The sequence below is a fragment of the Propithecus coquereli genome, unplaced genomic scaffold (assembly GCF_000956105.1).
Source record: "Propithecus coquereli isolate 6110/MARCELLA unplaced genomic scaffold, Pcoq_1.0 Scaffold30, whole genome shotgun sequence".
Classification (NCBI taxonomy): Eukaryota; Metazoa; Chordata; class Mammalia; order Primates; family Indriidae; genus Propithecus; species Propithecus coquereli.
Genome location: NW_012148619.1, coordinates 9,706,928 through 9,732,268, shown reverse-complemented (window position 1 = coordinate 9,732,268; position 25,341 = coordinate 9,706,928). Strand labels below are relative to the sequence as shown.

At 37.7% G+C, this 25,341-nt stretch overlaps 1 protein-coding gene across 1 annotated transcript; it reads right to left on the bottom strand.

The window, feature by feature from the left end:
* Positions 1-15,980: 15,980 nt before the first annotated feature.
* Positions 15,981-24,808, bottom strand: LIN7C (lin-7 homolog C (C. elegans)). The gene is made up of 5 exons (XM_012649659.1): positions 24,747-24,808; positions 21,032-21,150; positions 20,714-20,785; positions 18,892-19,101; positions 15,981-17,924 (listed from the first exon to the last, which is right to left on the bottom strand). Exons 1-5 carry the CDS (start codon positions 24,781-24,783, stop codon positions 17,769-17,771), a joined length of 594 nt encoding a protein of 197 aa, XP_012505113.1. The 5' UTR covers positions 24,784-24,808; the 3' UTR covers positions 15,981-17,768.
* Between the last annotated feature and the right edge of the window lie 533 nt (positions 24,809-25,341).

The following is a 25,341-nucleotide window of genomic DNA, read 5'->3' as shown; positions in this document are numbered from 1 at the left end:
GCCCCCGGCCGCTGGGTTATGCAAATCGCCTAGGTACATGCAAAACTAACCCTTCTCCCGGAGCGCCATTGGCCCGGGGAGGTCTCGAGCTCATTACTATGCAGGCAGGGGAGCCGCCATTGGCCAAGAGTTGGGCCAGAGGGGCGTGTTTCTCGGGCGTGAGTGACAAGGTGGTGGTGGTGGTGGTGGAGTGGAGGTTCAAGGCAAAATCCCTGACTTGGCTGGATTTGCGTGGCAGGTTGCGGATTGAAGGTAGAAGGCTAGAAGACGAGGAGTCTGGTTTTCCCTCCCCCACCCGTCTTTTTCTTCCCTCTACAGAAATTGGATCTCCTAAATTGGATGACCTGAAAAGTAGAACTTGCCTCCAGCGTTCAGTTAAGTTTCAAATGACTCTCCGTTGTTCCAAAGGGCGAGGACGTCAGGAGCTGTGCAAACGGAAAAAAGATTTTGAAGAGGAGGGGGAATGTTTCCCTCAATCTTTGGGTGTCAGCTAGATGCTGAATTACAAGTGTACCCCTTCCAGTGACTCACTTCACCTGGGATCTTTTTACTCATCTGGATATACACCTGGTAGCTTAGTCGTAGCAATTAATCATTCCTGATATAGAGAGGGTTTTGGTGGCCGCAAATCAAACTGCTTTCTCACACACTTCAAAATCCTGAAACACAGGGATGTTGTAAGTGTCAAAAGGAAGTGATATTTCTGAACAGTGGACAATTTTTCCAAACGAGAAAACATTTGAGTGGGAGGTGACTACCGCTGAGAAGCCAACACCAGCAGCAACCTTGGCGTTAGGTAACTATCAGTATTTGCTCTTCTTCTGGACTTTGAGTCCCTATGGCCTAATAGGCCCCAAAGAATCATGATCTGAACCAACTACTGCTTCGTGGGCGCCTCCTTTCTTGCTTTCTGCTGTACCATTGGGTTGTTTTACTCTATAGTGGAGACATTCTTTATAAATAAATTAAAGCAAGCAGAGTTTTAAAATGTCACCGTCATATAAAGTTGACTAGTCATCTCGTATAAATAAAGACGATGGAAACAAGTTGATGCAGACCTGTAAGTGTACAATTAAAAATTGCCATCATCTTTGTATTCAGGAGTTTATCTTAAAAATAATGGCAGGTTGGGCACATGACTAACATACATTTACCTACATACTAGAGAGTCAACAAACATAGACATGTCTTCACATATTTCCTCGCACCTTAGGGCGGAAAGACAACTTCAAGATAGATGGACAAGCCTGTGGTTTTACAGATAAGAAGTCTGAAGCTCTCAGATATTGTGCTCTGCCCAACATAATCAAGGAACAGTTCCTAGGCTCCCTGCTCCTTGTCTGGTGCTCTTAGAGCCTTACCTAAATTGGCTTTCATTGTCTAAATCATTTCCATTATTTTCTAGTAACTGTCATGAGCCAATGAAATGAGGCAAAAATTGTGAAGTTAGTTTCTCTAATTGATTCCTTTAAGACCTTTTTTTTAAGCAACACTAAAAGATGACAGAATTTCTCTTGCCCAGATATCACTTTCTCCTGCTGTTTTAAAATAACAATTATAAACTATCCTGATTAATTTTATTTCTGCCAAATAACTCATTTCTTTCTTTTAAAGTAGTGGTTTTCAAACTTTAGTGAGCATAAGAATCACATGCAAGGCTTGATTAAAAATGCAGAATGATTTCGTGGGCCTGAGTAGGGCCCAGGAATCAGCACTTTGATGCACATTAAGTAAAAGTGATGCAGGTGGTCTATGAACCACATTTGAAGAACTTTATTCTTTGTTTTCAAAAAATAAAATTTGATAGCTGGCAACTTAGATGAAAGGAGAGATGTAGATTCTGTTGAAGAATAATTTCCTATTGTCTATCAGATACAAAGGTAAGAAAGGAAGATTCAAATTTGTAGCTTAGCCAAGAAGACAAAATGTCCGGAACAAAGGACTCGAGTAGGGAAGAGAAAAGGTAAGATCTATTAAAAATTGTTAGTATTTATTATAGTTGCTATATTATGTGTCCTTTGCATTAAAGATAAATTGGCCAATTAGTCTTCACCTCTTGGAAAAGATGTCCCAAGAGAACATAAAGACAAAAACCAAAAAATGAGTTATTAAGGTACTATCCCAGATAACTAGAGACAAATGATCAGCTCATAAATAAATCATAAGGACTGGGAAGATATCAGGGTGAATCAAATAAAAATTTGGTGGCAGGCAAAAAATAAACTTAATAGGATCTCTGCCTACGACTGGTCCCTCTTCCTAGTTTTTCATGGCTGTGGATGAATACATTTGTAGCATCCATAGGCTAGATAAGAGGTGGACCCTGGCTGTAGCACCTCTGCATATACCACATGGTGCATTTGGGCAATGAAGAAAGTACCCCCTCCTGCTGATGCTCGCCTTGGTGTCCTTGTGTAAAGGACACAGGGCTTGTTGACTGCTGGACAAGCTGGACTTCAACCCCATCACCCCCTCACCCAGGAACTCTTGTAAACATAGAACCTGAACAAGTATATGCAGAGGCCTTACCTGTTGGGTGAATGGTCCCAGGTGCTCTCTTAAGGCAATAAAAACTAAGACCCAGTAGGGGCTCTCAGGTTGTGTATTACAATGATTGACTGAATAAAAGTTCTGAAACATACAGAACTTCACTTTTTGTGAAATATTTCCAATTTATAAAAAGAAAAAAAATCTGCATTCACAGCAACCAGCTTAAGAAGATGTTATAAATGTGAAGTTCCCTTTGCACGCCTCCTAATCATATTCCTTTCCTTCTTTCTCTCCCTGAGAAATAAATACTCTCCTAAACTTTATAATTAATTCCCATGCATATGTTCATGTGAATTATAATTCAATTTTTGTATGTAATATACATTTTTTCATATGTATATATCCCTAAACAATATATAGTATTCTTTGTCTATATAAATAACATTCTGTACTGTTTTACAACTTGCTTTTTTTGCTCAACCTATGAGCTTTATCCATGTTCATAAAATAGGTGGCTATTGTTAATTCATTTTCATTACTATACAGTGTTCCATTTATAGAATATACCCAGTGTGTTAGGATTCTCCAGAGAACAGAACCAATAGGCTAGATAGATAGATGATAGAGATTTATTATGATTACCACATGATTATGAAGGAGAATGTCACAATCTACCATCTGCATACTGAAGGCCCAGGAAAGCCAGTGGTTTAGTTTCAGTCCAAACCCAAAGGCCTGGGAACCAGGGAAGCCAATGGTGTAAGTTTTGGTCCAAGTCTAAATTTCCAAGAACCAGGAGCACCAAAGTCCAAGGGCAGGAGAGCATGGATGTCCCAGCTTGAGCAGAAAGAGCAAATTTGCCCTTCCTCAACCTTTTTGTTCTATTCAGGCCTTCAATGGATTGGGATGCTGACCACTCACATTGATGAGAGCATCTTCTTAACTCAATCTACAGATTCGAACGCTTAATCTCTTCTAGGAACATCCTGACAGACACACCCAGACATAATGTTTTTCCAGATGTCCCAGCATCCTTTGCCCAGTCAAGTCGACATATAAAATTAATCATTGCACCCAGTATTTATTTCTCTATTTCTTGTTTAAGATTGAGTTTATTTCTATTTTTTCTGATAACAATGCAATTATGAATATTCTTATATATGTTTCCTTGTCCATATATGCAAGAGTTTCTCTAAAATATGCATATTTCCTTTATATACTTCTGTGGGTGTGAGAGAGAGAGTGTGTGTGTGTGTGTGTGTGTGTGTGTGTGTGTGTGTGTGTGTGTTGAAGTGGGATTTCTGGGTCATGGATTCTGTGAATTCACTGTTATTAAATGTTGCTAAGGTGTCCTCAAAAGTGGCTGTACTCATTTATGCTTCCCTCGACAGAGAACAAGAATCCCCGTTACTCTACATCTTATCACCACCTGATATTGTAAGAATTAAATATTTGCAAATCTAATGCATGTGAAATGAAATCTCAGTGTGATTTAAATTTCAATTTCCCTGATTACAACTACATCTTTTCACGTATTTATTGGACATTCCAGTGTGCTCTTCTATGCATTGCCTAGTCATTTCCTTTGCCAGTTTGTTTTCTGTTGGGTTGTTCATATGCTTTTATTGTTTTATAGTAGGGATCAGCAAACTTTTTCTGTTAAGGGCAAGATAGTAAATATTGTGGGCTTTGTGGGCCATATGGTCTCTGTCACAACTATTCAACTCTGCCATGTAGCACAAAAGCAACCATAGATAATATATAAACAAATGGATGTGGTTGTGTTCTAGTAAGACATTTTTGATAAAAACAAGTGTTGGACTAGTTCTGGCCCATGGGCCATAGTTTGCCAACCCCAATTTATAGAATGCTAATCTTTTCTTGAAATCTACTGATTTTTTTGAAAACCATTTATAGGGTTATAAAAATTCAGAGGAACATACCTCAAAAGTGATCATCTTTTCTTGCAAGTTGAGATCAAGCACTTTTAAAATTCTGGTCTCCATAGTGAGCTCATGCTGCATTGCAAAATGAGCCAAGAAGAGCCCATTATAAGTTTACAAATGCCCCCCCCTCCTTTTTTTTCTGGAATGAGTGGCTCAGAGAGAATCCTGGACACTTAGAGTTTACCTTACCCTTTATCCATAAGGCACTCCAAATATTTTGGACCCGAGATAATCACACGACCTGTGAGAAATAGCTATTGAGTTTAAATAAAAGCATAGATGCCAGATCACCACCTGCAGTTGGAAGCTCAATATGTATGTTAAAGATATACATACTTCTATCTGTATCTATTGATATACACATGCATATATACAGCTATATATACATATATATGTATACACATACACATTTCAAGCCATGATAGAGTCAGGAAATAAAGGAAGAATATCAGCTCTGATCTCTATTGATTAGACACCTGAGATGCATCTACACTAACAATTGAATCTCCAAGATGAGTGCTATTTCTATCAGCAATTGACATGGGATTGTTTCTATGTTCTGACGCCTCCACATTTGCATTTGGGGCTTTGGGATGGAGGAGCTTACACGTTAGGCCCCAGAGGCTTGCAGTCATTTTCATGGTCTTAAATAAGGTGCATTTACTCACTTGTCTTTTGCTTACGTGTCTCAACATCCCCAGAGGGTCCTATGGTGCACAGGAAACAGTATCTGATTTTTAGGGCTAATTTAAAATGATTATTTTGAAACACAAAAAATAACAATGTAAAAAATTGTTGACAAATTAAAAGTATCTTTTAAGCTATCCATGTGGCTGAATTTGGGCTTCTGGGCCAGGGTTACTCTACCTGGAGCTTGGGCAAGGGTTAAAGATGGCTGGGAGCAGCACATGTCCGCTGTGCTGAGCTGATGGGCCTTGGGGACACGAGGGCTGGTAGTGAGGCTTCTGGCTGAAGGCCATTCTTAAAACCAGCCCTTTTTCAAAACATCACCAAAACGTCTTTAACTCCCTTGACCTGGTTGGATATCCTGGGGTCAGATAATCTTTTCGGTACTTCTGAAGATCCATATTGACCCAAAATTTCAGAACATTTGGATAAATATCGGAAATATTTTCCTGCTCATACTTTATCCTTTCTAAATCACATTTTCTTTTCCTGATCTTTTCCTTTCAATTCTAACACAAGAGGAAAATGAGACTGAAGGGAAGAATTTCTGAATTACAGATCCACAATGAGGGTTCCGAAGTCTGGGTGCATAAACTACTGGTGAGAAATAGAACGACGCAAGACATTAAATGAGTGTTAAAGAAACTAAACGTTGTAAGAGATAGAAAAGTATAGGTAGAAAAAAATCAGACGAGAAAACCAGGAAGATTACTACCTGGTCATGCTGAGAATTTGTTAAGACCAGAATGCCAACACAAGGTTCAGTCATGAAATTGGGTGCTTTTCACTCCCTCAGAATTCCAAATAAAACTTTAAACATTTTAGAAAGACCTTAGCAAGAGACAATTACTTCAAGAAACTGCATGCAAAATCTGTGTATACTGCAATGTGCGTACAAAAAACCAGCACTTGGGGGTGGAGTGGAGGGTGGCGATGCTGGCAGTGCTAATGTGTGCTGGAAAGTTCTTCATTGTCTATATGAATATATCTGGAAAGAAATCCAAAAAAGGAGACACTAAGAGATTTTAGATCCAAGGAGAAACTTTGAGTAGGATGTGGGGGTAAGATTTCACATTCTGTAAATTGTCTTTCTTTTCCTAACCTGGTCGCCTAATATTGTCTCAAACAAGACATTCCATCAGCTGCCTTTTGGGAAAAGAGGATCTAGGATCCAGTTGGTGCAGTTTTATGGCTTGTCCCTATGTATACATTTTAAAATTATTATTTAAATAGATAATATAGGCATGCAGCTTAAAAGGAAACCTCAAAAGTTACAAAAGGATTTGTTTCATCTATAATTAAAAAGATCCTGTATCGATTGGCTCCAAATAATTAAAAATTTCTTCATTTAAAAAAAAAAAAAGACATTCCCAAACGCCTTTTGGGTAATTCCCAAGGTGTTAGTTATTTTTGTTTAGTGGCAGCTACCACGACTCTCTTCAAAACAAGAGAAGTGGCAGTTAGGATGAATATTTTAACAATCCTAAGGTTTTTGAAAATGTCTTTAAAATACTTTTCAACATAAAAGATTCTGAGGCAATGCTTTTAAAAACACAGGCAAACTACCTGTAATTGCAAGGTTACTTTGGAAAGGGGCAAAGCAAAGAAAGCTACAGAGACTAGGTCAACGGTGCTGAATGTTAGGATGATGACAAAAATGCTATTTTTCAGGTCTGGTTGGTAAAATCTGGTACTATTTATTTAAAGATCTCTCTCTCTTTCTCTGCCTCAGGTTTGTGTTAAAAAATATAAATTCAGTTTGTAGAACACTATAGAAAAAGTTTTAAAGAACTCACATAAAAGAGAAAAGAGAAGATCTTGAGATGATAGGGAAATACATTGTAGTAACTTTGCCACATTGCTCCTTTTATTCTAAAATAACACAAACTTGTCAAGCTTTTCAACCCTTTTTTGGATTTTTTCCTCCAAGGAATATTTGCCGTGCACATACACTTCAGAATCTACTCTGCTAAGGACTAAAGAGTTTTCATTAATGCAGGATTGTCTACATATAAATCACCTGGGGAAGGTTTTAAAAACGGAGATTCCAAGTTTCCACTATCATTGATTCTGTCATAGCAGGTCTTGTATGGGGCCCTGAATTCTCAATGTTTAAGAAGTTCCTGATTCTGATGTAGCCCCATTCACCCAAATTTATGACTTTTTGCTAGAGGATTGTGCAAGTTAGGGTCCTCTGAGAAGCAGACACCAATATAGGATTACTCATGCAAGAGATTTGTTGGGGGAAGTGTCTAAGGGGAAATGGGGAGTGAGCTGAGAGAGGCTGAAGAGCCATTAGACTGAGATGCAGGTCTGGCCCCAACAGAGGGAGAGAAAGAAGGAAAAGAGCCTTGGATTGAAGACCAAGGAAGGTGAGTCTTAGTTCAGGAGGCCAGAAATATTATCTGTCAGAGGAATCCTATGTCTCCCAGGAATAGTCCTGCCTCAGAACTTTGGCCATGCTCCGTCGTTGGTTGGGACTGGCCCGTAGCAAGTATGGCTTTGGCACAAACGTGGTGCAGGATTTCACGTCAGCACTGTTAGCCAGTTAGTTTCCCCACAGTCAGAGATCTGAGAGGCACATTTCATGGCAGCCACAGGATATACGCCATGATGTGGAGTCTCTCCCATCAAGCAGTTCGGAATTCAACTCTCGGAATTTAGAAACTCGGGGTCAGAAAGAAATGTAACACCAGTTCGATCATCTGCCTAAGACTAAACAGCGTTCCTGCTGTTCTTGGATACCTCTAGAGTTAGCATATGCATACATCCATGGGTAGTAGAATCCATCTTTGGGCAGTTCTGGCAGTTAGAAAGTTCTATCTTATGGTGTACCAAACTCTTTCTCCTTAATGCTTTTAAAATCTTCAGAAATAGAAGGAGCTTTGGAGATCATGTCTTAACTCCCCTCATTTAATAGTGCGAAATCAGATCCACAGAGGAGAACTAAATTACCCAAGGCAACATACCTCATTACAGACAAAACTGGAGCTAATATCTAGGTCAATTGCTCTTTCCACTCTATACTTGGTTTTATTTATTTATTTATTTATTTTTGGAGACAAGGTTTCACTCTGTTGCCCAGGCCAGAGTGCAGTGGTATCATGATAGCTCACTGTAACCTCCAACTCCTGGGCTCAAGTGATCCTCCTGCCTCAGCCTCCCAAATAGCTGGGAGTATCTGGGACTGCAAGTGTGAGCCACCATGCCCAGCTAATTTTTTCTATGTTTTGTAGAGACCAGGGTCTCACTCTTGCTCAGGCTGGTCTAGAACTCCTGACCTCAAGTGATCCTCCTGCCTTGGCCTCCCAAAGTGCTAGGATTACAGGCGTGAGCCACCACGCCTGGCCTTTTATTTTTATTTTTAATTTTCATAGAAAAGACAATATTTTTGACAAATTTATTGTCACACAAAGCAAGTTATTCTCAATGTCTCAGATAGACTTTCGTTTATTTAAAAGAAGTTGTCATGTCCCCTCTGAAATTACTTTTCTCAAACATTCTGTTTGGGTGAAGATGACTAAGATGTAAAGCCAAAGATAATTTCCATTCAACTTAAGTCCTTATTTACTAGAAGGACTGAAGACAATACTGCCCCCAAACCTTCATCCTGGATGATGACTATTCATATAGTTTGGTATTCTGTATAGGTTTGTTTGATTTCTTTTAGGGTGTATTTGGGAAGAGTTGTGTTTCCACATTTACAATGCTTTAAAATGTATAAAATACATTTCAATTTTAATTTTCAATTCAAAAGAAAAGATTGGGTAACTTTTAAGGTTAGGCCTTATCTTTAGCTAGCAAGAACTGCTAGAAAAATGCTAAAATAGAAACGATAGCACTTTGGCTCCACCTTGTGGTTAAATGTGAAAACGTAAACGAAAAAAGTTATCCACGCACAGGGTAATAAATCTGTGAGGAGCTGTGTATTTACAGAAAGTGATGGGGAAGAAAAGGGAAGTGTGTGTGAGAGATTGACTCCTCCCCTCCTTAATCAGCTTTGAAATAAAAATATTCATTTCATAGAATAATCGCATATTTGAGGTTTTAAAATTCCAATTCTACCAATATTTGCAACAAAGGTGATTCAAAATGTATATTTTAATTTTGTTTCCAGCCATTCTACTCACAAAATTATTTATATGTTCATGTTTTTCTAGATTTTACTTCTACCTCAGTGATCACTCCTAACTGCTTCCACCCTTGGAAGCACTCACTCCCTGGGCGATGGAGTGAGGACCTCATCCCGTCCAGGCCTAGGGAGCGAGCAAGCACTGCTCCTGCAGGATGGGATGGTGGGAGGTCAGTCCTGCCCCAGAACAGCCTGCAACTGAGTGGGTCAGTCTGGTCAACTTCCAAGAAGCCCATTTTCTTCTCAAGCCGAAGGTACACGCGCCTGCCCAACCTTTAACAGAATGTAAGCTATGTGAAGGCAGCAGCTTTGTTTTGTTCTCTACAGGATTTCTAGCCCCTAGAACATGACTAGCACATAGTAGACATTCAACACATATTTGTCATCAGTATGAATGAATAAATAATAAAGTAATATTTTGGCTCCCATTTGCCACTCCTTATTTCCTGCTGTACTTAGAACCCTAGCAGGGAGGAGAGAGACTCGTTATTGGTTCCTCAAAAACCCCAACTCCCCGGATATTCACAGGGGAATTCACATTGTTCAGTTCTCTCTTCAAATGTCATCTTCTCAGTAACCTTTCCTGTCCTCACTATCTAAAATAGCACCATCACATTCTTTCTAATTGTTCTCTCAATAAATATTGTCTACTATGTCAGGGTATGGCTCTGTCACCCAGGCTGGAGTGCCGAGGTGTGATTCTAGCTCATTGCAGCCTCGAACTCCTGGGCTCAAGTGATCCTCCTGCTTGGGCCTCCCAAAGTGCTGGGATTACCAGTGGGAGCCACCATGCCTGACCTGAGTCTTATTTTCCTTATTGCTCTCCAGCCCTCCTACCCTGCTGGACTTCATGATGCTCAATACCACCTAAAATTACATTGTTTCTTGTTCATCTTTCTCTCCCACCAGAACAGGACCTCCTTATCAGCAGGACTTTGTCTTGTTTACTGCTGTATCTTAAATACACTGCCCAGTACATAATAGACGCTCAATAAATACACATTGAGTGAATGATTAATTTTATGGTTTCTACCTAAGATAAAACTCAAAATCAAGCTCATTTTGTTGAAATGTGTAAAACCACAGCTGATAACTTTCTTCTTCCAACTTTTCCTACTGTGATTTCTTCAGTTAGTCCCTTCTGCCATCTTTAACAGTAATTAAAATGCTATTTTATTTTTTTAAAATGCTTTTTGCTCTGAAGGGAATTTGCTTAAATTGCTTCCATTTTCTATAGGCATTGATAACTTAAAATTTTTTAATTGCTACAACCTACTTGTTAATAATTTTGTGATACAAAGTAACTCAATAGGTAGGAAGCGTTTTTTTCAACATGCTAATGCTGTTTAACAGGACAATACCTACATACTAGGGAAAGGATGCCAACTTGAAAATAATTGAATATTGACATAATGCATTGGTTAAACTCAGACTGCTTTTTTCTTTTTCTGATGACCTAGGGCTTTAGTTTAAAACAGAAAACATCTAAACAACAATAGAAAAATCCAACAAGAAACCTAAAAGACTGGGCATGGTGGCTCCCGCCTGTAATCCTAGCACTTTGGGAAGCCAAGGTGAGAGGATCGCTTGAGGTTAGGAGATCGAGACCAGCCTGAGCAAGAGCGAGACGTTTAGATGTAGCGGCAACTTCAGTTGACACTTGAATGAGGAGCAACCAGTTAGTGCAAGAACCAGAGGGAAAGCCTTCCATTAAGGGGAACCTGGTGTAGAGTAGAATTAGTGGGGCAGTGGACTGAGATGAGGCCTGAGAGGAAGGGGGGAACGGATTATGCGGAACATTTTAGGTTATGGCAAGCAAGGTATTTGGATTTCATCCTAAGTACAATGGAGTTTTAAGGAGGGAGCAAGACAATCATGAATCGATGCTTTGCATCAGGCGCGTGGATCATGAGGAGCCCGCACAAACCTATACAGAGTGAAACACCCCCCGCCAAAGACAAATTCTCACTACACTCCGACTGCAGCAAGGGCTGCCGCAGACTTCTCTCCTCAGTGCCAAAGGAGACGACGCCCTGACAATGCCAGCTCCCAGTGAGTCCTTGGGAAAGATGCAGCCATGCAAAAACTGACAGCCTAAAATGAGGAAGAAGCTGAGGGGCTGACGAACCTAGGTGGCAACTTGGAGGCACAAGCTCAGCTACACAGCAGCCCAGGTTTCTAAGGAAGTATTTCAACCACAGAAAACAAAGAACACAGCATTCTCCTCACCCCCAAGGGCCAGGAATCTCATCTTTTCTGAGTCAAAACCACTTCTACTGGAACGTTTTTATTGCACAGGGGAAAAACCACATTTAATTTTGCTTCAGTACCCATATTTGGTAGCAAAAGGTGGATTCTTTTATATATTAGTTTTCTATGGCTGTTGTAACAAAGTACCACAAACTAGGAGGCTTAAGTAAGAGGAAGTCACTGTCTCAATTCTAGAGGCTAGAAGTCCAAGACCATGGCGTCAGCAGAGTTGGTCCTTCTGAGGGCTGTGAGGGACAATCTGGTCCATGCCTCTCTCCTTACTTCTTGTGGTTTACTGGCAATCTTTAGATTCCTTGGCTTGTAGAAGCATCACCCCCATCTCTGCCTTCATTTTCCCACAGCATTCTCCCTGTGTCTGTCCAGATCTCCCCCGCCTCCTTCCTTTTCTTCATTAAGGACATCAGCCATATAGGATTGGGGCCCACTCTAATGACCTCACTTTAACTTGATCACCTCTGTAAAGACCCTATCTCCAAATAAGGTCTCATTCTAAAGTACTAGGGGTTAGGACTCCAACGTGCCTTTTTTGGGGGGACACAATTCAAGCCCTAACACCTTAAACAACAAAGTTAAAGGTTAGATAGCATCTAAACTCTGGGCTCAAAAGTACATCAAATAAAAGATGCCAAGAATAATTTTCCCTTATTTCATGTTTTGATTGTATTTCTTTGCCAAATAAAAAAAAATCAAAGGTTTGTTACCCTACGATGAAATGAATTACCTTTAATAACTGCCATATATAGGGAATTTACCCTGCTGCCAATGGCTAATTTTCATCTACTTGTTAGAATAATTTTGGAGAGATTATAACAAATTAGAAATCTTCCACACTTCCTCTCCTAACAAAGTTTTAAAAAGACCAAATCTTTTTGGCTGTGTCCAAAATATATTTCTGTAATTGATGAGAACTGGGAGAGGTTTTATACACCTTCTTCTTGACATGAAACATTTGTCCCTTTAAAATTTAAAGTGCAAGGAATAAAGTTCACAAATGGGTTCTGCACGAATTTATCTTTTGCTCTGTATATAAAGTAAATCTTAAAAGATTTCATCAGATGGAAGTTATCTGACACTAAAGAAATAAATGTACAGGCCAGGCGAGATGGCTCCCACCTGTAATCCTAGCACTCTGGAAGGCTGAGGCCAGAAGATCGCTTGAGGTTAGGAGTTACAGACCAGCCTGAGCAAGAGGGAGACCGTTTCTACCAAAAATACAAAAAATCAGCTGGTGTGGTGGCGCATGCCTGTAGTCCCAGCTACTTGGGAGGATGAGGCAGGATGGCTTGAGCCCAGGAGTTTGAGGTTGTGTTGAGCTGTGATGATGCCACTGCACTCTACCAGGGGTGAGAGAGAGAGACTGTTTCAAAAAAAAAAAAAAAAAGTACAAAACATGGGTCACCACTTCATTGTATCAAAATCAGATTCAACAATAGTGAATATAATGAAACTGTAACTGAAAAGTGAAGAAACTGAGGTCTAACCCTAAATGTTTTTTGTTGTGTCAAGCCTGGTTGCTTGGCACATTTCCATGTTTTTTTAAAGTTAATGATAGTGATGCCTTCTACTGTCTAATATCCATTCCAGTAATCCACTGTCTCTAGAGCTAGGTTATCTTTTCCTTACAAATTGCTTTTCTCGTTTAACAAATCTTTACCTGGACTTATTTTACAATGATTTTCATTCTGAATTGTGACCTCAACTCTCAAAATTCCATGAGTTACTTTGATCAGTGTGGACAGAAATCTGACAATTTCTTATGAATCTTATTCTTCCCAAAGTTTTCAAGCATAATTTAAAAGTCATTTGTTTTCTAGGCATCAAAAAGAACTTGCTAATTTTAATTATTTGACCAGAATTATTTCCTTTAGCTCTTAAGGTCCCGAAGCTATTTTACATGAAAAAAAGCAAATACAAATAGTGTTATGTCAGGCACCTTTCCAAGGGCTCTACAGATAATGGTCTAACACTTACAGGCACGCTTAATACAAATGACAGATGAGGGCATGAAGGCACGGAGAGGAAAGTAACTTGTCTAAGGCTAATACACAGTAACGGTGGAACTGGGAGTCAAAGCAGAGTTTTGGGGCTTCAGAATCTGTGCTCTCCATCACATGTCATACTTGCCATTGAAATAACACAAGAAAATGTTTTCTTTAAATTTTATGAAAGACAAAGCAAATACAGAAATTCAAAGTTGCATTTCAGCAGCCACCATGAATTACGCTTTCACCTTATGTAAAAGTTACTTTATACAAAGCTTTAAGAAACATATCTATTGTGTAGTTGTATCAATTTTTTTCAAATCCAAAGAACAAGGACATAGCTCAGATTTATTTAAATAAGCCTTAAAATCAGAATTAAATTGACGAATGAAGTCATGTATTGAAAAGTGTTATTTTACATCCATTTTGGATATATTTATCACAAACTAAAAAAGTAGAAGCATAACATTTGCCAGTATTTTTAAAAACCATGTCCAGATACAAATTAGTTTGAAAGTTCTTGAAAATTAACGATTAAGCAAGTGATTTGTTTTTTTCCCACTATTTAACCATAACTGCAACAACCTTTGAAGAAACACTACTAGTGAATTTTAGACAATAAAAACTATAAAACCAGACTGTTGGCAGAGGAGACAATAAAATGTAAGTTAGAAAATTCATAAACATACATTTATTCAGGAAATGCAATTACTAGAGTCTTTGATACTTCAATGATCATTCCACATTATAAAATATTCACAACATGTATTCTTTTAAGTCTACAGCAAGGCATGCTGACATTCTTTTCAGATAAGCCATAACCATTTCTTCTATTAAATGTTATAATATCCACTTTAATTGTAGACAAAGTACTTGGTCCAAATTACTTAAGTACTTCAGCAAAAAAAACTTAGAAGAGGAGGACAATGATTTAAAAAAAAAAAAGAAACCACATTCATCAAATCCCAAAGAACTAGGCTGCTATAATCTAGTAATCTACTAATGGATAAAGTGGTCACATTATGATAGCACATAATTATCAACTACTATATTTCTCATATGCAATTTTTAAGCATGCTTCCTCAAATAAACATTTATTTTTTTGTAAGTTTTAAAGGCAAAGGGGGCAGAAAGATGACAGACATTAAAAGTTTACATTTAAACTACTAGTAGATAATATGTTTTAAAAAAAGGTAGACTGTAATTATTTCCCAAATAAGGTATGCCAAGTACCTTTTATTCTTAAAGAAATTACTAAGAAATATAATCACTCATTAAGCACCTGTAATTTTTTTTTTTTTTTTTTTTTTTTTGAGACAGAGTCTCACTCTCTTGCCTGGGCTAGAGTGCTGTGGCATCATCCTAGTTCACAGGAACCTCAAACTCCTGGGCTCAGGCGATCCTCCTGCCTCAGCCTCCCAAGTAGCGGGGACTGCAGGCACACGCCACCATACCTGGCTAATTTTTTCTATTTTTAGTTGTTTGGCCAATTTCTTTCTATTTTTAGTAGAGACGGGGTCTCCCTCTTGCTCAGGCTGGTCTCAAACTCCTGAGCTCAAACGATCTGCCCGCCTCGGCCTCCCAGAGTGCTAGGATTACAGGCGTGAGCCACCGCACCCGGCCCAAGCACCTGTAATTTGAATCATTCTATTCTGATACTTCCAAAGAGTCCAGTGTAATCCGATCATTTTATAATGGAGAAAACCAATGGTTCTCACCCATGGGTATCCACTAGAACTACTTGGAAACCTTTGAAAAAAAATGAGTGATTCTGATTAGTTGCTATGGGATGAGACTTGGGTAACAATACTTTTTAAAGTTCTCTGGGGCATTCCAATACACGGCTAAGGCTGAGAACCACTAAGTCAACCCATTTTGAAATATCAAGAAAATAAATGGAAATTGTTTGTAATTTATAAGTCAAATACCTATTATATACTTACTGTGTGCCTAATTTTATTCATGAATCCATTCATAAGATGAAAATTCCCTACATTTCCTCACTATACTGGACCACTACTGTACATCTTTGCCACTGAATGACTGAATTTTTTTATGGTCAAGATTTAAAATTCTGGGATATACTATAAAAACTGCAGTAATGAAAACAAACTACTGCTATTCATGCTTAACAGTAGCAAGCAAACTACTGTATTTGGCTCTTTTAAACTATCCTTATTTTAAGAATTATAAATAGGTGCCAACTCACACAAAGAACAGATTGTGGATTAGTGTAGAAGAAAAAAAATAGCTTACTCAACTTACTAAATTGCAACACCAAAAAAGACTTAATTTGGCTGAAAGTTCTGAAACAGCTAAGACACCAAACCTGGAAGCTATAATTTATAATGAAATGCTGATACGTCCTTAAAAGCTACTGCAGCAGCTGTAGCTATACTAAAACAATATTTCTTTAGGGTTTACTTACCCTGTAATGCAAGAATACTAGCATAACAATAATATTACTGTTTGTATATGCACCAATAACTCTCTTTAATATATAAAGCTCTACAACAAATACCTCTAATAATTATACAATTAAATTAAATTAAGTCCATACCTCTTCTATACTACTTTGGTCTCAACATTTTAAAAACATCAATTGATTTTGATAATACACAATTTAACAACATGATCCTATCAATAACAAGCACATTTTGTAGTGGATTAAAGACACATTCAACCATGCAATCCAGTGTTCAATACCTAAATGATAAATAACTATGCTGATTGACTTTTATTCTGAAAAAGCACTGAAAACTGGAATAATCTTCTAAGACTCACAATGCTCACAAACATGCAGAAAAAAGTATACATTTCTATTCTTCATGAAGGAATATGACAAAATGTCCACTTTTTTACACAGGGTCAATAATAATGCCAAATTCCTTATATATTTCAATCTATTATCTTCTTTTTAGTATCTGTCACTTAAAATTTTTTTTTTAAAGTACAAATGTTCCTGTAAGTTGTAACTGAAAATGAACCTCAACTCTGATTTCAGCCTTTGGGAAGACCTCAGTCCCAGTCATACACTAATAGCTGCCTTTTAGTAAAACAGTGACATCCAGTGGACAAATGAAGTAAAGTATCTCTCAAAATTCCCGTCATTAAAAAAAAAAATCCCCATCATTATTTCAAACATAAACAAAGACTGTGTCTGTAAATCCAACCATTTTAACATGAGTTCTTACTCATTTTGACAGAATCTACAGATTCCTATGGATACTGACCTCATAATTTCTATATATCTTAAATATATCTTTTCTTCCTATTTAAAATTCTTTAAATTGAGCTAGTAAGAATATGTAACTCTTGAGACTAGTGAGGTTAAAGATATTACTTTTTCCCCCTTGCTTCTATCTCCCACCACAAAATAACTAGTTCATCTCTAGGAATGGAAGGACCAAAATATAAGAAACACTGTGTATTTAAATAAAAATGAATAGCATTAAAAAATTTGCAAAAGATGAAATCTGGCCCTGTTTTATATGTATAATTTATGATATACTGAATATAAATAGAAAGGGATGTAATGCTAACAAATTAAGTCCTCTTGCCTCAATGCTCAAATATTAAGAATACATATTTTAGCAATGATTGTTTCAGTGTTTAAAAACTTACTTTTATAAATCAGTATAAATGAATATCCATTAAACATTATGTTTAAAAGTAAAAAACTTCCACTGTGCTGAGTTATGATTTACCATAGATTATGTATGTGTGTTCAAAGTACAAAATGCAGCAGTGATGTTAACACTGACAATGTAATGAACTGCTGCAGGTGAGACTGCTACGTTTAATTTCTTGGAAAACTGTAAAGAAATTTCACAGGTTAAAAAAAAATTGACTAAGCAAAAAAAAAAACAAAACTGGAGAACTGTTACTTTTAAATAAGCAGCCAAATGAAGAAAACTTTTTTTTCTAAAAAAAGATTAAGAATGTAAAAGTACATTTTAATATTAAAAAAGCATCTTAAAAAATCTGTAACAAGTTTATGACAAAATCTGTATTTGAAAAAGGCCTGTAAAAACAGCAGGACAGAATTGCCCTCATCACCTTTTACTTCTTCTCGTCAGAAAAAAGTGTATGCATTTCTGGAACCATAAATGATGTTAAAATAGGCATTTATAAAATGGTAAGGAGAATTTCATGGGAAGTTTCTGTTTTTTACAATCATCGGCATTGCGGCCATCAGTAGGTCACAAGTAAAACTTCTCTAGCTAAAAAGCAAAATGGAATATCAAGTTTTGATCTGTATTAGGTCTGTTGCCTGCGTTTTGCTGATCTCATTTTTTCAAAGCGTGACTCCATTTCTTCCAAGACTTTAGGTGTATATCGAACAACTAACTTAACCTTTCCTTGAGCGGCTTTCAGCAGTTCTACAGCTTTTTCATGATGTTCTCCTTCCACACTCTAGAAAAAACACACATTAATAACTAGGTTTAAAAAGTAACTCAAAATGCAAAAATGTTTAAAACACATATAAGTAAACAAATTTTAATATAATTTCAACAGTATAAAACTAAGAAATAATCCTGCTTATCATTTTAATCATTGTGAAATCCTCTGCTACATCATATTGTTCAGTCTAAAATTGGTTTTAAGATCCAAATAATTAGCACATCAATCTACATGTCCTATTATTTTACTACGTTAGAAATACATCAAGCAATTGCCATTCTAGAAAAGTAAAATCAGGGTAGATTTCTAATTTAATGTATTGCCTTAACTACTAAACAGCTTAATTATGTCATTAAAAAAACATACTAGCACTGAGCATTGCTACTTTACATGGGAAAGCAACACACACTTAAAGTGCCTTTTTTTTTTTTTTTAAAAGAGATAGGACCTTGCTCTGTTGCCCAGGGGCTGGAGTTCAGTGGCATGATCATAGCTCACTGTAACCTTGAACTCTTGGAATCGAGCTTCTACCTCAGCCTCTCAAATAGCTAGGACTACAGGTATATGCCACCACACCCGACTGATTTTTAAAAAAATATCTGGTAGAGATGGGGGTCTACATTGCCTAGACTGGTCTTGAACCCCTGGCCTCAACTGATCCTCCTGCTTTGGCCTTCGAAACTACTGGGATGACAGGTGTGAGCCACCACATCCAGCCTTAAAATGTTTTTTGTTTTTTTTTTTTTAAATTTCAGCATATTATGGGGGTACAGATGTTTAGGTTACGTATGTTGTAAAATGCTTTTTTTTTTTTAAAAAAAGGATTACTGTACTGAATACTACTGCCTAGGATTCCTTCAGAGGATTTCCAAACTACAGTTTCTTAGATTTTCCCCTAAATTTTCTGTTTCCATAGTTCAAATAAGCCCACAAGTGGTCACAACACATTACTACATATAGGAATAAAATTCATCCTTACCACTCCATTAACAGAAAGGAGCTGATCTCCTCGTTTGAGTCCCCCATGTCTATCAGCAATTCCACCTGGAATTATTCGAGATATATAGATTGGAGAGTTTTGTTCTTTGCCTCCCATAATATTGAATCCAAGGCCTTCTTCTGTTTTTGGTAGCTCAACAACTCGAGGATGAGAATGTCCTTCGCTGGCAGCAAATGCAGCAACAGTAGCCTGAAAGAAAATTTTATGCACTTAAAAACATGACCTCTGATACTTCAGTTCTTTTGTCTCTTCTTAAAAATTACTTTTGAGACACATATTTTTGATATTTGAATGTCTGCAAATTCACTGGTAGTTCTGAGAAGATAAGTTAAGCAGGTTTTTTAAAAGATGACAAATGAGTAAATACTCTGGGATTATGTAAGAAATACTATGATTTTTCAGGTCACTCCTAGCCCATCCAGTGCCCAGTCTTTTGCAAAGTCCCATGTGTACAGGGCTTGGCAAGCAGGCTTGCTGAGCACGTGAACACTGTGCATGTTAGGGAGAACCCCTGCTCCAGCATGCCAGCAGCCCTGAGCTTCAGGTCCAGCAGCCCAGCTCTTTCAGGGGCCTTTGCGCAGGACAAAACCTACCTACGTAATCCACATAGCGGTGCGCTTATATGTAGTCATTTTGGCTACTATACTAATTGTACTATATACTAAATAACTAAAATGGCAAGAAATAACTCAATATTGAGAAAAAGAATGGCATATACAGCCAACCTGAATTTTTGTTGTTTTTGCTAACTATCTAATTACAACTAAAAAACCCCATAGAAGATGAAACAAAGCCATATCTTTTTTAAAGCTCAAGTTTAGACTAATCTAAATTCCAAAGTTGGAATATTTTGTTTCATTTTGCTTTTAAAGGTAATTAAGTAATCTGGTACCATATTTTCTGTGATGGATTGGGATGTATAAGCAAAAATGGGAGGAAGGAAATCAACATTTGTTGAATACTCAACTATCTTGGAAGCTTTGAAAAAGGCCTCGTTTTTCAGATAATGGAACTGAGGCTCAGAAATTCAGTAAGCTGTGTAGGTTATATAATTCAGGAATTAAAACCAAGTTTCTATGGCCTTTTCTACTCTGATAAACTACACCCATATGTTTAAGTGTTTGTATTCAACAGAGAATCCAGTATTTTCTTTTGTGAGCCAATAGCTATCAATGAAAAATTACCTGCTAATGACTAATTCTTGTATAAGTCACCTACTGCTGATATTACCTTATTTTAACCACATGACAGACATTGAAGTCAATGTCTGAATTACTTGAGGAAAACACTGGCATAGAAATGCACATAAACCTGCCACCTGCAGCCCTGAAGAGGTAACCTACCACTGACATTATACCAGATTTGCAGACTTAAGGTAAAGGAGAAAGTAAAGAGTAACCTGGAGGAGTACTCCAGCCCTACCATTTACTATTTGAGTGGTTTGAGGCAAGTAACCTTATCGTGATGCTTCCTCATTAATAAAAATAAAAATTCATATTTCAGAATCTGATGAAAATTCACACCTATGTATAATATGTATAATGTACACAACACAATTATGTATTGCATGATCTATATTTGTAAGCAAATACACTTTTGATGCATTATCTAAACTGCATGATAAAATATCTCATGTAGAGCCAATGAAAAAAATGTCCCATTTCTTAGTACTTGAGTTTACTGTAGCTTGAAAGATACATGTTAGTTTTCAAAATGAGCTTATTATGAATCTAATAATTGCATATTTTTAAGCCTCTAATTTATGAATAACTCTCACTTTTAGTAAATTAAAAAAACGTACCTTTGCAGTTGCATTAGCTCTCACTTCAGGACTGCTACTGATGTCCACAGTCTCATAGACATGTTCATACACCTGTAAAACCCAGAGTTATCATATTTTAAATCTCAGAATATACCACCTTTGAGTTCTTTGTGAAGTTAATGTGTGAAAATTTTAGGCAAAGTTATGCATCTTTGTAAAATGTTTTTCTATTACAATTCCAAAAATGAGAGGGATAAGTTCTAATGTTTTCTAAAGTTTATTTTCTTAAATTCTGAACCCAAATTTCAGAGTATTATCTTAATTAACTCAAATTTTTAGTAAATCACATTTACTCACCTCTCTCACAGCATTGCAGAACTCACTTTGAAGGACCCTTTGCAAAGCCTGAAGTTTCTGTGGTGGTACCTCTCCACTCCTTTGCAGTTTTTCCAACAATTCAATTGCTCTACAAATATCTAGAGTTAAACACACACACAAAACACTGATAGATAATTTTCTCTGAGGATTCTCTCAATGCCTATGTAACAGTGTAAGCAGTTAGGATTCATTCCTCAAACATTAACAAGAAATATGTAGAAGACAGAAGGGAAAAAATTATGCATATGCACACGTGTACGTGGGGAAAGACATGGGGAAAGACATTATAAATGTGTACACACATGGACAGTGGGAATGTAAAATCTGAGAATAACTTTTGCAGATTAGGAAAAAATACTAATGTTGCAAAAATATAAAATTTGGAAAACAGCATCTTTGAGAGAATATAAAACACCAAATGCCATAGGAAAGGGCCAGGGCTCAAATGTGATAGACACATCAACATTATACTGCTTCAGAAAAGCTGGCAGTAATACCAAAAACTATTTAGTCAAAAAATTTACCTAATTATCAGTATTAGCAATGAAAGCACTGAACAGTACAAAACACTAGTGAAATCACTGTTCATTTCCTGAAGGAAACATGATACATATGTAGATATGAACTGTTCAATAACAGATACAGTAAGTGGTAGGGACACATATAAAACAGTACAAATGAATAAAATAAAATAACTGGTTTGTTTTCAACTTAGCATCATTAACATAATGATTTAATTCAGACAAATTCAAACCTATACATACGTTTAAAAAATAGAAAAATAAAAACAATTAGCTTTGTCAATTTGGTCTTAATACTACCTGTATGACCTTGGGTAAGTTATTTAACCTCCTTGTGTCTCAGTTTCTTTCACTGTAAAATGGAACTAACAGTACTTTCTTCATAAAAGTGAGGAAGTTATAAGTTCAGTTGATGACTGAACCAAACAATATATAAAAAAGGGTCTAGCAACCATAAATGTTATGTTACATAGGCACTAATTAATCAAGAAATACTAAGGAGTTATATACATTTATACAAATATATGAAGCATGTTAGACAATTCTTATTGGGAAGTATGAGGATACCTGCTTTATGAATTAAGAAATTTCAGAAAATTCAGGGTCATGTCATAACACTGTTAATGACTATACTTTAGTTTTTTTTTTTTTTTTCCAGAAACTATTTTTGTACACTTTTTGTATGCTGGGGGCTAAAATACCTACTATTCTACTATTCCTTTACCTCTTTTTGACTTAAGTGGGAGAAGTTCCTAATTTCATGTTAAACTAAAGGACTGGAAATTTTTCTTTATAGAATTAGAGGTAATTTGTGTTTGCAGATGGAAAACTATGAATGAATGTAGTAAAGAAAGCAAGCAGATTTTTCAATTTCAGGTTAAAAAAAAAAAAGCTTAAACTGATGTTAATCAAATACAATGGAAACAGACATTCCCCATTCTGATTTCCCACCACCCAAATGGCTGATAAATGGAGACTATTTGTTCATCAATTATTTTGATTTATAACGTTACAACATATAAGCCATATAAAAATTTCCAATTAACAAAAATATTGAAAAAAGTAAATACTCTTTACTAAGTATAAACTGTACCTAATATGTGCTCAAATTGTGTTCCATTGAATGTTTTGAGGATTTAGAAGGCACTCTAAATCATGTGCATATAATCTTGAGCAGATGTACTAATTTTACACTGTAGGATTGTTGGGAGCATTTGTTAATAGAATCTCTCAGAATGTTAAATAAGAATCAGAGTTGCTGTAATCTGACTTTCTTATCCTGTTAAATGGCAATTTCAGTATTCTTGAGGGAATAGTTCCAGGACCTTCCTCCTATACTATGGGATACCAAAATCTGCAGATGCTCAAGTCCCTGATATAAAGTGACATATAATCTATGCACATCCCCCCCATATACTTTACTCATCTCTAGATTACTTACAATACTTGATACAGTGTACATGCTATGTAAATGTTGTTATACTATATTGTTTAGGGAATATGACAAGGAAAAAAAAGTGTGCACATGTTCAATACAGATGCAAATATTTCCCTCTGAAAATTTTCGATCTGCAGTTGGCTGAATCCACGGATGTGGAACCCATTTATATGGAGGGCCAACTGTAATTCATCCTATAAAGGGGCTAAGCAGTTTATTGTAGACCTGAAAAGAACTCTGAAACAGCAAAAAACAAAGCCATGACTATCAAAACTAAATGCCAGAGGTGAAGTTCCACATTTTGTGCTGCACTTAAAAATACAGGACCATCAACATATTATATCCTACAACTAGCTTTCAACGAAAAACATCTATTTCTCTTAACAGCAAATAGATTTGTTCCTATCTATAAAGCACAGGGCCTTTGTGCTCAGGAGAAAGATGTCATTCTTAGCCTACCTTAGCGAGTCTCCCTAGAGTAACCTCTCCTGTGTCATAAAATGATGTTTTAATTAATGGCCTGGTAGGATGAAGGGAGACAATCTCATTTATAAAGAAGCTTCCAAATGATGAACACCATAAGGAACAAACTAACAATGTTAAGTGCACATTTGTTTGTGGGAATGCATGAGGAAGGAGGTTTCTAAGTACAATAATTCTAAAAATGTATTTCCTTCTTAGAGAAGGATATTAATATTCAAACTGTAATTGAAATGTTATTATGTGCAATATAATTTCAATCTCCATCTTATACTTTGTTTACCACTAGCACTCAAAATGTTTACTTGTACTTCTTGACTCCTACTTATAACTTACAATGCTGATGTGTCAAAAGCATGCTTGAAATTGTTTGAAATAAAGGATCTGAGGGGGACAGAATGGAATGTCGGAAATCTGTAATAATCTGTAACAGGACCCTGGTAGGGGCATAGCCAGATATTTTCACAGGCTTGTAGCTAATTACTCAGCAGAACAGGTTTTATTTTCCTTGACAGTCTGCTCCAAGAAGCAATTAACCAACCACAGTTTGCGATTACAGGGTTTGTAAAGAATGAATAATACTGCACCTGCAAGTGTTTTACAATCTACCACTATTCAGCCTGCTTGCATAACCTACTTTCCAAGACTAAATCAGTAGGACTGCTTGTTTTTAAAGCACCCTCTCCATTCCTGGGAAGAGCACCAAAGCTAGCAAATACAACCCAAATACAAATAAGGTTGTGGTGGAAGTAATGAAGGAGTTTGTATGTAAACAAAAACGGGACGGGGGCTGTGTGTCTGTGGAAATGCATTGCGTCTCTGGGAAGTGGGTGACACGCGGGTGAAGTCGGAGACACTGGGTTTGTGCGTGCGTTTGTATAGGCAATGAGTGTAGTCTGTCCGAACCGGGTGTGTGACGTTAGCTTCTCGGGTTTACAGATCTCTGAATGCCGCGTCTGCTGTGCCCACGCAGAAAGCGCGAGTGCGGCGTATGGCTGCGAACGCGGGCAGGTTGTGTTTAGTTGGGCTATGCCCCAGGACAGTCCGTGTCAACAGAGGGGAGCTCTGGGTATCAATCAAAAGACCGTAAGCGCCCTCCCAGAGCAGGGCTCAGCGACGTCGGCGGTCTCTGGCGCCAGCGCGAGGGACAGCCTGGCTCCGGGCCTCGGACCCTGGGCCACCCCTACTACCCTCCAGCGACATGTTACTCCCCAACCCCTCCACCCACCTCAGTCCAAGCCTCGGCCGCACTCACCCCTCTCCAGCCGCACAGGTTCCCCCAGCGCCGCCATCTTCTCCCTTAGCCTGCAGACACACAGGAAATGACGACAGAGGGGCTGCGGTGGAGGGGCGGGGCCCAGCGGGAGCCGGAAAGGCGAGGACCGGCCAGTATCGCGAGAGCAGGAGGGAAGGCTAGGAACTTCGCAGGCATTCCCCAGCGTTGAGGGTACGTGGATGTGAGGCTTTGAAGGTTAGCCTTGCTCAGTTTTCAGTGGAGGCGAAGTTCTGTCCTCCCCGGCCTCATAAGGTTGAAAAGAGCTGTTTTCCCGACTCTTGCTCCCTGCCTCGAGCTTCACGCCTTATCCCGCCCTCTTGGAACTCGTGACTGCACGTAGCCTGGATTCCAGGCTCTATGACTCTGGACTACTCACTTACCCTCCCTCGGCCTCAGTTTCCCCATCTGTGCGACGAGAGGTCTTATCTCCGAGGTCCTTCTAGTTCTTAAACTCTGAGATTCGATGACAAGCGTGTAAATGACGTATTGTAAATTCTTTTGTGGCAACATTGCTTTAATTTAAAAAATCCAGTGCTTGAATCTTTCCTTCTTTCTCTGAGAGTAAGGGTTGAAA

Excerpts from the sequence above, each read along its gene's own strand:
- LIN7C (XM_012649659.1), bottom strand. The coding sequence starts at position 24,783 with ATGGCGGCGCTGGGGGAACCTGTGCGGCTGGAGAGGG. Across the intron at positions 20,786-21,031 it reads TCTGCAATGCTGTGAGAGAG|GTGTATGAACATGTCTATGA; the intron begins GTGAGTAAATGT and ends TGGGTTTTACAG. Across the intron at positions 17,925-18,891 it reads TCCTTTCTGTTAATGGAGTG|AGTGTGGAAGGAGAACATCA; the intron begins GTAAGGATGAAT and ends TGTTTTTTCTAG.